The 15,820-nt window shown below is 36.8% G+C and overlaps 3 protein-coding genes across 3 annotated transcripts; 1 reads left to right on the top strand and 2 right to left on the bottom strand.

Annotated features, from left to right (window-relative positions):
- The first annotated feature begins 2,088 nt into the window (after window positions 1–2,088).
- Window positions 2,089–4,392, top strand: LOC105563439 (delta(3,5)-Delta(2,4)-dienoyl-CoA isomerase, mitochondrial). The gene is made up of 7 exons (XM_012015041.1): window positions 2,089–2,340; window positions 2,669–2,813; window positions 2,889–2,977; window positions 3,078–3,205; window positions 3,522–3,802; window positions 3,881–4,007; window positions 4,149–4,392. Exons 1-7 carry the CDS (start codon window positions 2,292–2,294, stop codon window positions 4,245–4,247), a joined length of 918 nt encoding a protein of 305 aa, XP_011870431.1. The 5' UTR covers window positions 2,089–2,291; the 3' UTR covers window positions 4,248–4,392.
- A 133-nt stretch (window positions 4,393–4,525) lies between these two features.
- LOC105563519 (EF-hand calcium-binding domain-containing protein 2-like) lies at window positions 4,526–5,584 on the bottom strand. The gene is made up of 5 exons (XM_012015156.1): window positions 5,472–5,584; window positions 5,281–5,397; window positions 5,085–5,205; window positions 4,764–4,974; window positions 4,526–4,648 (listed from the first exon to the last, which is right to left on the bottom strand). Coding segments are annotated over exons 1-5 (573 nt in total). The 5' UTR covers window positions 5,473–5,584.
- Window positions 5,585–6,091: 507 nt separating this feature from the next.
- LOC105563438 (cleavage and polyadenylation specificity factor subunit 1) lies at window positions 6,092–14,581 on the bottom strand. The gene is made up of 21 exons (XM_012015040.1): window positions 14,170–14,581; window positions 13,864–14,078; window positions 12,212–12,522; window positions 11,877–12,127; window positions 11,601–11,782; window positions 10,908–11,192; window positions 10,634–10,807; window positions 10,372–10,506; window positions 10,150–10,299; window positions 9,617–9,778; window positions 9,295–9,530; window positions 8,863–9,073; window positions 8,616–8,782; window positions 8,230–8,476; window positions 7,969–8,154; window positions 7,585–7,833; window positions 7,359–7,511; window positions 7,110–7,286; window positions 6,752–7,025; window positions 6,516–6,645; window positions 6,092–6,417 (listed from the first exon to the last, which is right to left on the bottom strand). Exons 1-21 carry the CDS (start codon window positions 14,336–14,338, stop codon window positions 6,231–6,233), a joined length of 4,251 nt encoding a protein of 1,416 aa, XP_011870430.1. The 5' UTR covers window positions 14,339–14,581; the 3' UTR covers window positions 6,092–6,230.
- Between the last annotated feature and the right edge of the window lie 1,239 nt (window positions 14,582–15,820).

Below are 15,820 nucleotides of genomic sequence, written 5' to 3'. Positions count from 1 at the left end.
ATATAGCAACTCATGCGTTAGTATTTATGTTGGCCGGAATAGCAAGTAGATGGAAACAGGTCGTAGCTTATTATCTTACCGGTGCTACAGTAGATGGAAGCAAATTTAATCCAATTATTTGTGAAATCATTAGAAAAGCTGAAGATATCGGATTACGAGTTCATGGCGTTACAAGTGACATGGGAGCTGCGAATATGGGGATGTGGAAATCCTTCGGAATAAAGGCTTCAAAATATAGTAAAACGACAAATTTTTCTACACATCCCAATGATAAGACGCGAAATCTTTATTTTTTTCATGACTGTGTACATGCATTTAAAAATTTAAATCAAGGTCTTTTAAATAATCAAATTATTATAATTCCAGAAGAAATAGTAAATATGTATAACTTACCAAGTAACATAGTTAAAGCATCCGATATAAAAGATTTATGTACAGCACAAGAAATGTTAAATTTTGGGTTAAGTTTGACTCCAAAATTAAATATTAAATTTTTAGATACAAAAAACCATTTTCAAAAAATGAAAGTCAGTAGTTCCACAAATGTACTAAACCATACTGTTGCAACATCATTACATTTTGTAGGCAAGGATACAGGCAAATATAATTTCATAACTACAGCATGGTTTGTTAGTTTCATCACAAAATGGTACAAATTAGTGACTTCAAGAACGCCGCAATTAGCTTTAGGAAAACGTGACATTCTAAAATTTGAAACAGCGATTGATTTTCTTGAACAAGTAATTAAAGTTATATCAGAAATAAAAGTTGGCAAATCGGGAATATGGAAACCGTTTCAAACAGGAATTATAATTTCAACTCAATCAGTTATTCATCTTAGTAAATATTTATTAGATAAAGAAGGTTTCAATTTTGTTTTGAGTGGAAGATTTTCACAAGATTGTTTAGAAAATTTATTTTCTATTGTACGCAGTAAACACGTAATACCAAACGCCGTTCAATTTAAAAACGATTTAAAGTTGATTACAGTTATACAATACATGAAACATGTAAAAACAGGTAGTTACGAACAAGATGATAGGGAATTTTTTTCAGAGTTTTTAGATACAATGTCAAAACAAAATAAAAATTCTCAAAGAAATAAAGCTGATGCCAAAGATTTAAACAATAACCAAATAACACTAACAAGTGCAATTGAAATTTGTGATAATGAAAATGTTATTTTTAACAACATGACATTGAATTGTCTTTATCACTTAGGAGGACATATAATTAATAAAATTATGAAAAAGTGCAATATATGTGAGAATTGTATTTGTGCAATAGGTAGTAGAAATCCTACTGCATTTCCATATGCAGAAATAACACGACTGCGATGTTTTAAAGAAAATACTCTTTTTTTTGTTAATGAAGTTACTTTTAATTTTATTTTAGATATGGAAAAAATTTTTCGGTTTTATTATGAAAATGTACGAAATGTTAAGTCATTTGATGTAAAAGAATTTTATGTTATCCGTTGTCAGGAATTACAGTTTAATATTCCTGATTGTCATTATTTAAAACAAAAAATTATTAATAAATTTATTACTATAAGACTGAAACTTATGTCTGTGATACCTGTAATAAAACAAAATAATACTTTTGCTAGTAAGAGTGTCGCAATGCATAATAATATAAAATAAAAATAAATATCTTTTTAATTCTTATTTTATTAATTTTCCTTTCATTTATTTTATGTTAAACGAATTTTCTAAAAATTTATACTTATTTCAGATTCATATGTAGAAGTTAATGTGGCTGCGTTCAGATATTCATTACCAGTACTAAAAATCCATACTTTACGTCACGTTCATTATAGATTTTCACTGGCAGTGAATATCGGGATACAGCCTATATGAAGAGGCTTGCAATTGAAAAATATCACAGAAATGAATTTGAAAAGCGCGCCACAGTTTCCCTGTTAATGTCGGACGTTGTCCATACTCTCACTAGAGGTACTCTATAAAAATGTATATCTTTCTCTCTCGCAGGAATTTGACGAAAAATGGCGGATACTACGCCAGACTCTGATTGGAACGTCTCTATCCACTTCCCTCTACATTGGAAAGAGAAAGATAGACTCTGAACTGGTGCAGCAAGTTCAGCTAGAGAGAACAGACCAGCGATAATATAAACTTGTGATGTTGCATTAGTGTGTCACACTGGGCGTATATGTTTTTGTATACGTATAAATACACCGTTGCACTTTGTACCTTTTTTTCTTTCGCGTAATATTCATACGATAATAGATATTCAGCTTAACGCTTTACCTTGCCTGATAAACGCTTGTCATGGCAATAAATATTATCAAGAATAGATTGTCGGGATCAATTGGAAAACGTGAGTTGCATAGATATCTAGTCCCTTTTTTTCAAATCTCTTCAGTATGCTGTTTAAAAGTATTCTCATGATTTTTTGTACATCTTCAGTCAATTATGTAATTTTTCTCCCTCACATTTCTTGGTTTAAACAGTCTCAGTCACTCGAAAATCTTGGGGCAGAATAGCTGTCTTGTACTCTTGAGACAATGTCTTATGTTTAAAATCTTTGTCTTAAAGTAACGTACAACAACTGTCTTATGACTTAAGAATACAAGGCCCAGGCTTAGTTATAGAGATCCATTGCAGTTGTCATGCGATAATGTCTTTGTTATTGATTCACCTTGCAGATTTACAAGCTGCCACCGCGCTGAGATACTCAACAGAGATGTCGACGTACAAAACATTAGCGGTATCCACTCCTAAACCGTTTGTTTACATGGTCAAGTTGAACAGACCGGAGAAACTGAATGCAATAAATCCGACTATGTGGAGGTAGGTGGTCTCTCAATTGTCGGCCCTGTTTTGCATCGCAAAGCGCTTACATACTCGTGGATAATTTCTATTTAGAGAATTCAAGGAATGTTTCGATGGATTATCGACGAATCCAGATTGTAGGGTAGTCATCCTGTCGGGCGCTGGCAGAGTGTTTTGCGCGGGTAAATTGTGAAAGAAATATAATGATGTCTTATATGTATATCCATCTGGGTAAAGTTGCCGAAAGCAACTTCACTTTCTAATCTGACAATCTGATGGCAGGAATTGATCTACAGGGGATGTTGGAATTAGGTCAGAGCGTAGCGGAACACGAGGATATCGCGCGCAAATGCAAAGTACTAGAGCACAAAATTAAGGATTATCAAGATTCGTTTACCGCTTTAGAAAAGGTATTCGCAAGGTACAATTAGCGAAGATATATTAAGTACGATTTGCACCTTCTGTAGCTCTCACCGAGAGATCGTGCCATTGTTTCTTTAACTCAGGACCTGTCTCACCAACGCTTAATTTTAACTTATGGTTTGCCCGTTTCTAAGAGTTGGAAAGAGACAAAGATTGAATTAAGCTTAACTTTTCATCTAGTTTAGTTCATGCTTCGTCTCTTTCGAAAGGGACTAAGGACTAAACAAGTTAAAGTTGAGCTGGACGTTAGTGAGATTCTACTCAAACAATTATTAAAATAACGGCGCAATGTTATTTTGACAGTGCTCGAAACCTGTGATAGCCGCTGTGCACGGTGCATGCATTGGCGCAGGCGTGGACATGATATCCGCGGCTGATATACGCTACGCTTCTTCTAATGCGTATTTCCAAATAAAGGAGGTCGATATAGGCATGGCGGCCGACGTAGGCACGCTTCAGAGATTTCCAAAAGTTGTGGGATCCGACAGCTTGGCGAGAGAGCTTGTCTACACGGCACGAAAGTATCCGGCTACCGAAGCACTGGAAAGTGGATTTATAAGCCGCATGTTGGACAATGAAGAGAGGTGAAGTAACAGATATAAGCTTGTGGCGATTGTTCGAGCAGAGTGATATGAATTAATATGACATTCGTGTCTTCTCAGCTTGTTAAACAAATCAATAGAAGTTGCTGAAGATATCGCAAGTAAGAGTCCAGTTGGGGTGCAAGGTTCAAAAATGAGCTTGGTGTACTCCAGAGACCATTCCGTCCAGGAAGGATTAGATCATATTGTAAGTGCTTCCTCCTGTTTATTCCACCTGAAATTATATAATAAAAATATATTATTAGTTATAAGTGTACACATGAAATAATTGCTCATACTTGGAGGATTGTTGTGTGCGACAATACATTTTTGGAATTTGTTTCGATAGGTGATGCAGAATAAGGCAATGCTTCAGAGTGAAGATTTTTTGAACGCAACTATGGCGCAAGCTGCTAGAGGTGATCCTCCAATATTCTCCAAGTTATAAATTGTTTAATTCTTTTGATATTCCTAATATTCTTGCTATTCCCAACATCATACAGGTGTTACTTATAGGCATTATGTATATCAATATTATATTTTTATCAATGTTAGATACAAATATGGATAAAATGTATTTTTTGGAAATGTGTTTATATGATAAAATAAATTTATAACTTTTCTGTAATCACAGATTTTAACATTTCTTATATTGATATCGCATTCCTTCCATATAAATTATTGTCACTTTTTAATGACTATTTTTATTATATATATTTTTTTGGGTCAGGTAATGTCTGCCTTAAAGATCATGCTTTCCCATCTGCGCCTTTTACGCATTTCTGCTAATTGCGCAGCTTCCATTTCATCAACAATATTATATACGTTAATATCTTCGGGAATTTTTACCTGTAATTTTTATATCGTCTTGGAATAAACATCTCAAACGATAGATTTAATAACGCGACAGTTCTTTCAGATAAAATGTATACTCCTGTTGGAAAAAAAATCTATTTTTACGCACAATTAGCAAATTGATGTAATGCTCGTAATTGATTTTTCCAGTTTCGGGGTCGCAGGCTACGGCCATCATATCGGCCACTTCTTCCTTTGTAAACGGTTCCCCAATTTCCATAATTGATTTCTCTAAATCCTCTTTCATGATATATCCGCGATTCTCAGGATCTAATAATTGGAACGCTTTCAACAATTCTTCTGGTTCTGCTGGTTTGAACCTACATATCGAAACAAGTTGTAAACAAGATAGTTACTATGTTATATTAATTATCCATTTTCCGATGCATCTACTTATTCTGGTAACGAAAAGGATTTTAGTTGAACGTACTTGCGTTCGTTTATCGCTTTGCTCATGTATTCTACGAATCTGTTTAGTGGCACACAATTATTTTCAACGTCTTCTACCTCTACTTGTATTTCTTGTAACTCAGCTTCCGTGATGACACATCCTGTTAAGTAATGTAGAAGAAATTGTTTTACAAAAGAAACGTATGTAAATATTAGAATTATTATGCAAACATTACCTAACGCTCTAATTATAGTTCCCAAATCTCTAACATCTACCTCTCCACTCCTTGCATTATCAAACACATCGAACGCTTCGTAAAGTCTTCTTTCTAACAACGACGGTTCAATAGGCACTGAGTGTATATTAAAATCGAATGTTAAATATTGATTGTTAAATAGAGGCAGAAATTAATACTAAGATACTTACTGATACCTCAGAAAATCTGTAACTTTGAATTCTTTACAATTCTTTTAAAGAAATATGAGAAGAAGAAAAAGAGAACGTGTTTCAAGCGACTTGACTGATATGGCTAGCTTTCAAGAATTGTTTGATCAATAAGTAGCATGAAACTGCGTAATCTCAGAGAAGTTTTAGTTTATAGTAAAACTTTCTCATAATTATCTTTACGTGAATCATACATTTATTTAAAAAATTGATAAATTTTATTTTACATGTGTACATATTAATTACAAAATCTTTGACTAGTACGTACATGCTTGAGTTTCTCTTCGTAAAGTTAACCGTCTTCCGATGATACTCTTTCTAGCCAATGACGAGGCCGATATAAATGATTGATGCATTTAGAAAGATATGTCTTCGCAGTGACACAAACAATATTTCTATTAATTAGTTTGCCTGTGCATAAATAAATTCATCAGCCTAAAAGTTACCATTGTAAAAAATTACCATAAAATGCTATTTTTTATATATAAAATGTAATAAAATATAATAAATTATACCTCTCCGTTATTACTTGATAATAAAGTGCAATAAATTTAGGTTCGACCAACATGATGTATGAATTAAATTAAACAATTGCAAGATAATTGTGCAATTTTGTGATAATTTCAGGATGTACATACTGTTGCATGCATGTAACATTTAATAATGTTACAGGTAAAGTTTATATTACGCTATATTCAATACAAAAATACTATACATGTAAATATAATACAACAATTGCAATTAAAAGTGGGCAGTTTGTCGATCGATCTCGATAATATCTTCAATAATCTCTTGAACGCGCGTTCCAATTTTCTTGGCCAAATCTGCTTTCTCATTGTTGGGTAAGAAGAGGTAACGCCAAACCAAATCACCATCAATGATGCCTCTTGCTGGATTTCCTTGATTTCGTATGTAACTCTTGTACGTGCTACATGAAAGAAAAGATTTTATATACGTTAATAATATTCTCGGCAATTTCTAGTAAGTAGCAAATATAATATCTGTATAATTATAATTGAAACTTGCCGATAAGCTTTCGGATTTAAGCCGGCGATGTGACAGATATGCGTGACCAGCACGTTTTGTAACATAAGCAATCTTCTATATGTTTTTTCTGGTACTGGTAGAATGTAACCAAGACTGCCGTCCAACGATGCTAAAACGTAAGAAGAGATACATTTGCATGCAAAAAGCACTTGAGCATTTCAACAATATTCCGTTGAAAAGTTATCGCTATTTCTAAGATACGCATTTCAACTTACCGTACATAGTAACGTGTCTTTTATCAGCACCGGAAAACTGCTTCTTGTCATTTGCAGGATCGGTGACTCTACATTTAATACGAAAGAAAGTATTTACTTTCTGCCCTAGATGAAAATCCGCCTTTCTAATTAGCTTTTGACCTCCCAGACTTTCCCTGGACTCCGGTTGATACATAAATAAAGCTAAATTGCTCTCCTCATCGGCAACAACAAAACCCAAATTTGCGTTATCAATCAAATACTCTATCGTATATACTTCCGCAGGTCTAAAGTCCTATAACAAAAATAGATTGTATACTTTGAATGCATTCACAAATATGTAATTGATATACGTCTAAAGTTATTACAACACACTCACCCTGCTGACAAGAGAGAGCGTCCTATATTCTTCCTGAAACCGTAGTAAACTAATGGATTTGTAGACGTCGGCTATCAGAATAAGACTTTTAATACTTAACATTTGATGGATGTAGATTTGGGTATCAATAAAAGCGACACCAACGAGATCGTTATCTTTCAATTGCCAAATATATATCTGCAACGAAACAATTTTTAACGCCACTTGCAATGGATGCGATTCTTGTGGAAGTGAATCGAGAGGGAATACCTTTTGTCCCACAGCTGAGACTAAGAATCCTGATACTTGTGTTATAGCAGTTATAGGTCCCTTTTGTTCCTTCGCATAAATCTGTTTGAATCTATTTTTAGTTAATGGCTGGCCAGGCTCAGGTACTACTTCAATTATGTCAAATATAAGTATCTGAAAATTTCAAACATAAAATCATTAATTGATCAAACCAATCATATTTTCTATATATAAATATAGTACTCACTCGTCCTCTGCTTGTGATATCTTCGCCGTAATTATAATTTGTTCCTAACACTATGTAACCTTTCAAACCAGATCTTGTACCTTCATATGCCAGAGATACATTCTTTAAACAAGTGACATGTTCCCATTGGTCCAGCTCAATTTTTGTATTGGGAATAGTTTCCCACGAAACTGGAGAAAATAGTACTATGGAAAATTGTTCTTGAGACGGATAAAGAAATCTTTCCGGACGCTCCTCTTCCGTAAATTCCTAATCGATAAAAAAAAACGTCAATATTCAAATTTTTAGTGTCGTCTCTAAATTTAATACCGTAAATACTTGATACACATTAATAGATATTAATAAATATTCTGGAAAATTAAAAGATAAAATTTTTGTCAATACCTTGTCTTCGCCGTTAAATCTGTAGTAGCTTTTCAGAGGTTCCGATGTGCTCGTTATAACGCAGTAGGTTTTGCTTTCGAGATGATACGTGACAAAATGCGGGGTACATCGCAAAGGGACCTTCCTAACTGGCCACGGAGCGTCGTAAGACAAGTGAGTTGGCAAAACGCATATCCGTAGCTCCTCCTGGAAAATGAGATCCGTGTCATATTTTATCTCGTTAAGGTTCCTGACATATGTATATCAAAAACAATATTATACCTTTCTATTAAAGTACAGGAAACCTTGGGGGCAGTTAATATTATTAAAAGCAGCGAAAGATGTGACGGAGCCATCGATGCCCATTGGATGCGTGCGTAATTCTCCGCGTCCGGTCAAAAATATCCAATGCGGATAATCGCTGCAGATAAATACTCCATTGTACCCGGCGATGTTACTAAAGTAACGCATCACACAGATACGAGTGTCGCTTGTGTTTCTTGGAATATCTTCTTCCTTGGGTCTCGGACTGCGGAGGAAATTCAGTTAAAGATTGCAATAATCTAAGTAAAAGAGTACTTTTTTTCTCACAACCTTCATTTTAATGGAAATATAATTATTATTCTTATTAGAGAAGATAGTATCATATATGTTAGAATTACTCGAACCTTAAACGCCCCGGGATTATTCCATGGTCCAATTTCTTAAACCTCAGTTTCAGATATCCCTTTGGATACCTGTAAGCTTGATAGATTTGTAACTCCGCATCGAGGCGCACTAAGAGCATCGGCCGGTTTCCATGATGTCCTAGAGCGACTATCAGAATTTCACGGACCTATCAAAATAGATATTTGCTAAGAGCACAAGATTTTGAAAATTTCCACATATAAAGAGACACATTCGTAGATAAATTACCTGCATATCAGGGTGAGGAATCTCATTGAGTGGCGTTGATTGCAAAGTCGTGGACTCCATACTATCGTGCAATACATGCTGGCCGTAGCCAAAGTTGCGAATAAGGTAAGACAATCGTAAATCAGGCAAGGAGTAAATTTCCAGCGTTCCACTGTCTCTATATACAAGTAGCCAGTACGTGGACTTAATTTCTTGCAAATGCCTTTGCCACCTATTATAAAAATGCGTATCACGAAAATGTATACTGATCCTTATCCTTTTTACATCAGAGAAATAACATGCTTTTAAAAACTTAAAGTACTTGGCCAAATAATTTTCGTCTTTTAAAATTCTAATTTAATAAAAATAATGTTTAATATAGCAATGAAGTTTGTTTAATGTAGTAATAAAGTTCGACCAAACACTTTAGAAGTAACTAAACAGAAATTTTACCAAGGTAATTTTTTAGTAGTTCCATCCGCCGCTTTTGAATATGATGGCGCGGGCATTTGGAATGCTGGAGCATCACCGTACAACAGATCATCTTCATTGTCGATATTGCTAAGTACGGACGGCTCCTCTACATTGTACTCTTCTTCAGTCTGCTCGTCTTCCGCATTCTCAGGCAATTGCGTTGTAAAAATCCCGCTTACGTCTCTGTAAGCGCACAAGGCCTCTATTTGAGGCCGCTAAACACACGCATACACCAATGATATAGATTTTAAGAACAATTCGTGTATTATTTATGTAATATTAATCATAAAACTAAACTTACAAACAGTAGATTGGCAGCTTGAGCATGCAATCTTGCTGTGCCTCTTACTTCTCTTAGGGTCAATAACATAACTTGTCCATCTTCCGAGAGCAACGCTACGTACGGATCGGCACAACTTGCATGCACAATTGGACAGCCAAGATCTATAGGCATATGTTGGATCTGTAATTAATAAAACATATAATGAAAGTTTTTGTATTGTAGAAAAATGCTAATGTATTTATTTGGCAATAAAATTAATTAAGAAATCAACAATGTATATAAATTAAAGCAACTATAAAAATATCGTTTATTTTTTCCCACGTTTGCAAAATTTGCTCCCAAGTTTGCAAATATTTAATAAAAAAATATATAAAATATTCAAATTTGCGATAAATCATATTTCATAAACTGAGAATTGTCAATTAATAAAGATAGCGAGTATTCTAATATCAAATTATAACAATAAAGGCTTTATATGAAATTAATTTTTTTCATAAAAAATATTATTAATAAAATCAATCAAATGAATATTTAGGGATTAATATACATACTTGTTCAATGCCTTGCAAAAGACGCACTCCCATTTGAGTAACCTGCACGATGTATCGGTTAGCGCCGAGATTGCCGGCAAATACTGTACTTCCCTGTGTATTAAATCCACTCTGATCTACCTCATTAATCTCTTGACCGGTTTGCAGAATCTGTGAATAAGTTGTATTACAAATCAAGTCTTAATTTTCATCTATCTATACATAAATATAGTACTATTATACCATAGTTGAATCTTCTTGACTCAATATCAAGAAAGCGTGAGATCCCTCTGCTTCCGTCTTGATTTCATCGTTATTTAATGTGCCAATGACAGTCCACATGTCTTCACAGCCAGGCAATTCGAATGTTGTCACAACCTAATTTTATCAAAGATTTGTAAGAATGCAATTATACTTTCAGTAAACGTGGCATCTTATAATTCGCAAGTTTAATTGTTTTCAATAATAGAATTTTAATAAAAGATCAGTATACTATATTACTTACCTGAGGACGTATAGAGTGTTGCAATACGCAAAGTGCGCCATTCTTTCCATATCCGGATGTCGTCACAAGTTCCACATCGGGATCTTGATTCTGTAGAAATTCCTCTGACAGGAAGGCTGGTTCTCCCATGGAAATATTTCCACATGGTCCAATGTTCAATAAACTGTCACATACCTATGGATAAAAAATTAATTGCGAATTATACACAAAAAATAAATAGAAATTAATAAACAACAAAGAAGGATCGCTCGTGTAAAGTAAAAAAAGCTGATACCTCAAAAATATATGAAGTTATCTGAATGGAAGTGTGAGTCTCGCTACCATACACTTCTAACTCTTCTGGATCCTTGATATCCAATACATCCGACGCCATCCAGTCGCCGAGAAAGTCTTGCTTCGCCTTCTTAGCCGGAGTTTCCTCACTCTCATTCTCTTCAATGCTGATGTCACCACCGTTGAGATTTTGCAAAGTCTCTGGCTCCTTCTCCGTGAATCGTAATAGTAACGAATTACCAAGTCGAGAACCGAGGAAAAGATAATTATCCTCGCACATGCACACCTAAAACATAACAAATATGTAACGTAAGCACGTAAGTGGTAATGAAAGGATAGATATTTGCACACGTATTTTGTACAGCGTGTGGCGAGCATGGCGCAGAGAAATGTGCGCTGCTTAGTAAACGAATCAACGAGAAAATCAGAGTTCAAATCCACCCACGGATATCGCTGTTTTTTTCGGACGCTACCTCTCTCTCGGAGAGAACTACCGAGAGTATCCTGTCCTCCAAAAAGGGGGTTGGCGAGAGACTAACAACCCCTTACTAAAAATTGTCTGTTGCGAATACAAATCTCGCGAATACAAATGAGCCTCGGATGAAGGCAATTTGTTGTAAAGGTCAGGGCCCACGTGGGGCTGTAGAACCGGTTGATTTTGTATAGCAATTAAAAATGAAGTACGCATGCTTACACATGATGTTAGTACACTAGCAGCAGCCTTATCAAAGTGGAATCCACGCACAGATCGCATACTGTCGGCAAAGAGGGACAAAACGTAGAGTTCTCCACTTTTCAATGAAATAACTAAACGATCCGCAGATATAAATGCGACCTGCGCTCCTTCCAAACTCATCTTCACTCCTTCCTGCGGTTCTGCAAAGATAAAACAAGGTAATATGTTTAGAAATTAATACATGGATCATTCGTTTCGAATACCCTGTATAATACTATAAAAAATTCCGCTTACTTAGTGGGAAATTTGTGCTTGTGTCTGCTAAACTGTTAAGCGATACCCCATAAGGTGGTATGCTTTGATTCAAATAAATAAGCGAGTTGACTGCCATTATCAAGGTGCCACCCAGCGGTTTCTTCACGGGTACAGCTTGATAACAGTCAAACGGCAAGTTGGAGACAGACCAGATGATAGGATGGACCCTCTGCTGAATATTCAAAGATATGGCAACCATTGCACAAGTATCCTGTCTCACCGCGGTACGCCTGTGTACACAGATCACAATAGTCTACGACTGGTGGCAACATAATCTCTTATTTATATGTAATAAATGTAAAACCCGTCCTTACCCTGAGAACGTTCTTACTGGCTCGTATAAAATTAATAACGTAGGCTCGTAATATCCATGCAAAAACTGCAAGTCTATCACATTATCCATCTTCTCCTCCAGTGTTTTCAATACTATCATGTACGAGGACAGTATCGGAGTCTTATTGGAAGACGATAATTTCGCGGTGTCAAGTAAATCGCCGTCGTCAAGACTAGGATCCTTACGAAAGGGCAGCACGACCAGTTTTCTACCGAATATCAGCATCACTGCGCACCTTCCCTCAGGGTCAACCCTTACTATTGGTATATGATGATGATTCGTCCAGCCATCCTAGACAAATGAAATGCAAGCTCGATACATTTGCTCGGTGTTAGAGCAATCGTTTGTCAAGCAAAATATCCAGATTCAGTTTCTATAATTGTTCCGCATAGACATTAGATATTTTAAATCTCGAAATTTCTTTAGGTCGCTAGTAATAAATAACAATAAATAAATTCTGGTCGACCTTAACTGGTACGTGTTTAACAAATTCAAAAAATATACAGCACCGTTTTGACCATGGGTTCTGGTCCTTTTCGAGCAATTTTCTTAATAAATAATGAAGCACATGTAAGAGGTAAATTAATAAAAGTTCGAAAGTGGTGTCATAATTATAAATTTTTTTCGGCAATAACTGAATTTTTTGAATTTATTTAACACGTGCCAGTTAAGGTCGCCCAAAATTTATTTCTTATTAGATATTTTTAATGGAAAAATATGATAGAAACAAAGTATCTTAAACACATTTAATCTCTACGTGACTGGAACTAAGATTACGGTCATTCCTTGAAGAATGACTTCTTCTAGTTTATTGGCTCCCGGCTCAATCACTGAGCCGATACGGCCACGACGAACCAATAGTCTTGATGGTGTAAATATCTTATCGTGTAATCACGTTTTTGATGCCACACAATGCAGAGGCCCAACTACCGGACCTCGCGCGGGATGATGCAATCCCTATTGGATGATGCAACCCGCGAGTATCAAAAATTTTTTTTTCTTCAGCCAGAAGACGTGCGAACCGCTCAACGTCCCAAACGGAACTAAAAAATAATAGATGAGTCTTCTATTATGAGATAGACTCCCAACATGAGATAGCAGCGTTTCTGCTAAATTAATAGGCATCATCTGTTGGTTCCATCGCGAATTTATTGCCCTCGGAGGGAAATCTGTTTAGTGGAAAATTCATTGTTAAATTGTGTAATCGTTGCGAAAAAAGATTTGTCATTGAATTTGGACGTTGAAAACCTACTATCTCACATTAGAATCCTATCCCATAATAGAGGACTTTCCTCTAATAATAACTGCAAAAATAAAGCTTAATTCTCCAGAATGAAATAAATCTAGCACATGGCGAGCACCGAGAGATGCAGTAAACAAATAAATTAAAAGACCCAAGTTCAAGTCCAACCGAGAACACGTCTCGCAATTACCGAGTGTCCACCTTTTTGAGACTTGGTCCTGCGGGCGGTTGGAAATAGGCTAACAATCTACTCCCGGAAAAATAGATTCTATCTTGAAACCTTCAAAAAGGCCTTGGATTATTGGAGGCAAAGAATTATAGGAAACCCGAGTGCGACTTGGATTGTAGCGCTAGAAATAGACAGAAGACTTGCTGTAAAAAGTTGCAACCTTTATCTCTTCCTCTTCAAAGTAATGCAACGACACGGTCCTGAGGTCGTGAATGTCCTGGTCGTACTCGACAACGGACAGCTTGGCGTCGCGGAAGCTGAGCAGCAGGGAATCCCTCTGCGACCCAATGAGATGAACGGCCTGCATGGACATGATGTTTCCGTGCAGCGTATACTGCGCCAGGCACTCCAGCTTCATTTTAGGGGGGCGCATTTCTGCAACGACGGAAGGAATTCCTTTATACACGAATATATGTTCCGCTCCGAGGGGAGCGACGTGTGGAAAAATTGAGATTGCAAGGTGTACCTGTGTACTTCTCCCGTTTCGTTATGTCGACGTCGGGAATCAGGCGGAACACCCGTATGACATTCGCGCCGGCGACAACGAGGCACTTCTCCGTGCGGTTGAAAAAGTGGCACGTGATCGCGTGTTCGACTCCCGTCGCGGGATGAGTGCTCTTGCATATAGAGTACATGACTGGGTGTCACTGATTTGCACAGATTGTTGCGAATGTACGTTCCGGAGGAGAATGTACACCTCGAACGGGTCAGCACCGTGGCGCGGTACAAATCGCTGTTTCAGGGAGGTTAGGTCACAGTTTAAACAACAATGGTGTATACAATGGTTTACAGCGTAGTTTGGTTAGGTATCGAATGTGGGCTTCTTCCTTCCCGAACGAGTTTAGGAACGCACGGACATTTGTTCTAAAGGCCCAAACACAATGCCAGGCAACAGGAACAGGGGCTCGATTCTTGAATTTATTCGAAGGAGAAACGTATGCGAAAATTCTGCTCTTACAGAAAAGTTGCAAGTTGATTGGCTACTCGCATGGCTTTAACCAATAGACTTTCAACTTTTCTGTCAGAGCAGAGTTTTCGTATACGTTTCTTCTTCGAATGAATTCAAGAATCGGGCCCCAGGGAATAGAATTTCTAAAGCCTAAAGCCTATCACACAATGCCAGGCAACAGGCAATAGGAATAGAGAATAGAATTTTTGACGCGTTGGATTCGTCAGAAATTTTCTACCAACCAATCCAACGCGTCAGAAATTCTATTCCCTGTTCCTGTTGCCTGTTGCCTGGCATTGTGTGAAGCATGGACGTAAGAATATATGGACGGAGTGTAAGTTAGCGGGGGCCGAGCCAGAGCAGTGAGGGGAAAAGTAGTCATCACATATGGCGGCGACACTACCACGAGGCAGTGCTGTCCGAGCGACCGTGTCTGTGCGCACACGGACACGGTCGCTCGCTTGTGTGCGTCATCCCCTCCCTATGCGACCGTGCGATCTCTGCTAGTCATCACATATGGCCGCCACCCAATTTCCCCTCACCGCGCTCGCTTGGGTCCCCTCGTCCTAAATCCTACATTACGCTCCGTCCATATATTCTTACGTCCATGGTGTGAAGCCTATAATAGGCTTAATTGTACCACTCAGCACTCAGGATTTCCAGTAATTTACTAAATCGCAAGCAATCCAGTAGGAAAAATAGAATCGTGTGCCGCTGGCTTCAATTATGGTAGACCCTCTAAAACTCTCGTATTGACTACGAATTGAAATTGAGATTGATTGAAATTTGACCAATCAGAGTAAAAGTTACTGAACTTGAGATTAATAAACTTTACTGTGATTGGTTAAATTTCAATCTAATCCCAATCCCAATCCGTAGTCTGATACGGGCTTTAGGCTCCTTTTAAGAATGAGGAAAAAGTGAGTTAAGGAGTGATGCCACTCTAGCGCCCGGAAAACCGGCCAGACAAGTTTTTATAGGAATATAATGAATGGAATATAAAAGCTGTTTTAAGGCCTTTATTGTATATACTTTGAAATGTATTCACAAAATTTTCAATTTTTTTTTCCTATAAAATGGCGGCGTCAGAGCTCAGCAAAGAGAGCCTATAAGTCCCAGTCTACAATAGAGATTTAAGCCCTAAGCCTTAAGAAATTGACTAAGTCCC

The sequence above is a fragment of the Vollenhovia emeryi genome, unplaced genomic scaffold (assembly GCF_000949405.1).
Source record: "Vollenhovia emeryi isolate VEMERY1.0 unplaced genomic scaffold, V.emery_V1.0 DF939175.1, whole genome shotgun sequence".
NCBI classification, from domain to species: Eukaryota; Metazoa; Arthropoda; class Insecta; order Hymenoptera; family Formicidae; genus Vollenhovia; species Vollenhovia emeryi.
This window is presented reverse-complemented; position numbering and strand designations above follow the sequence as displayed.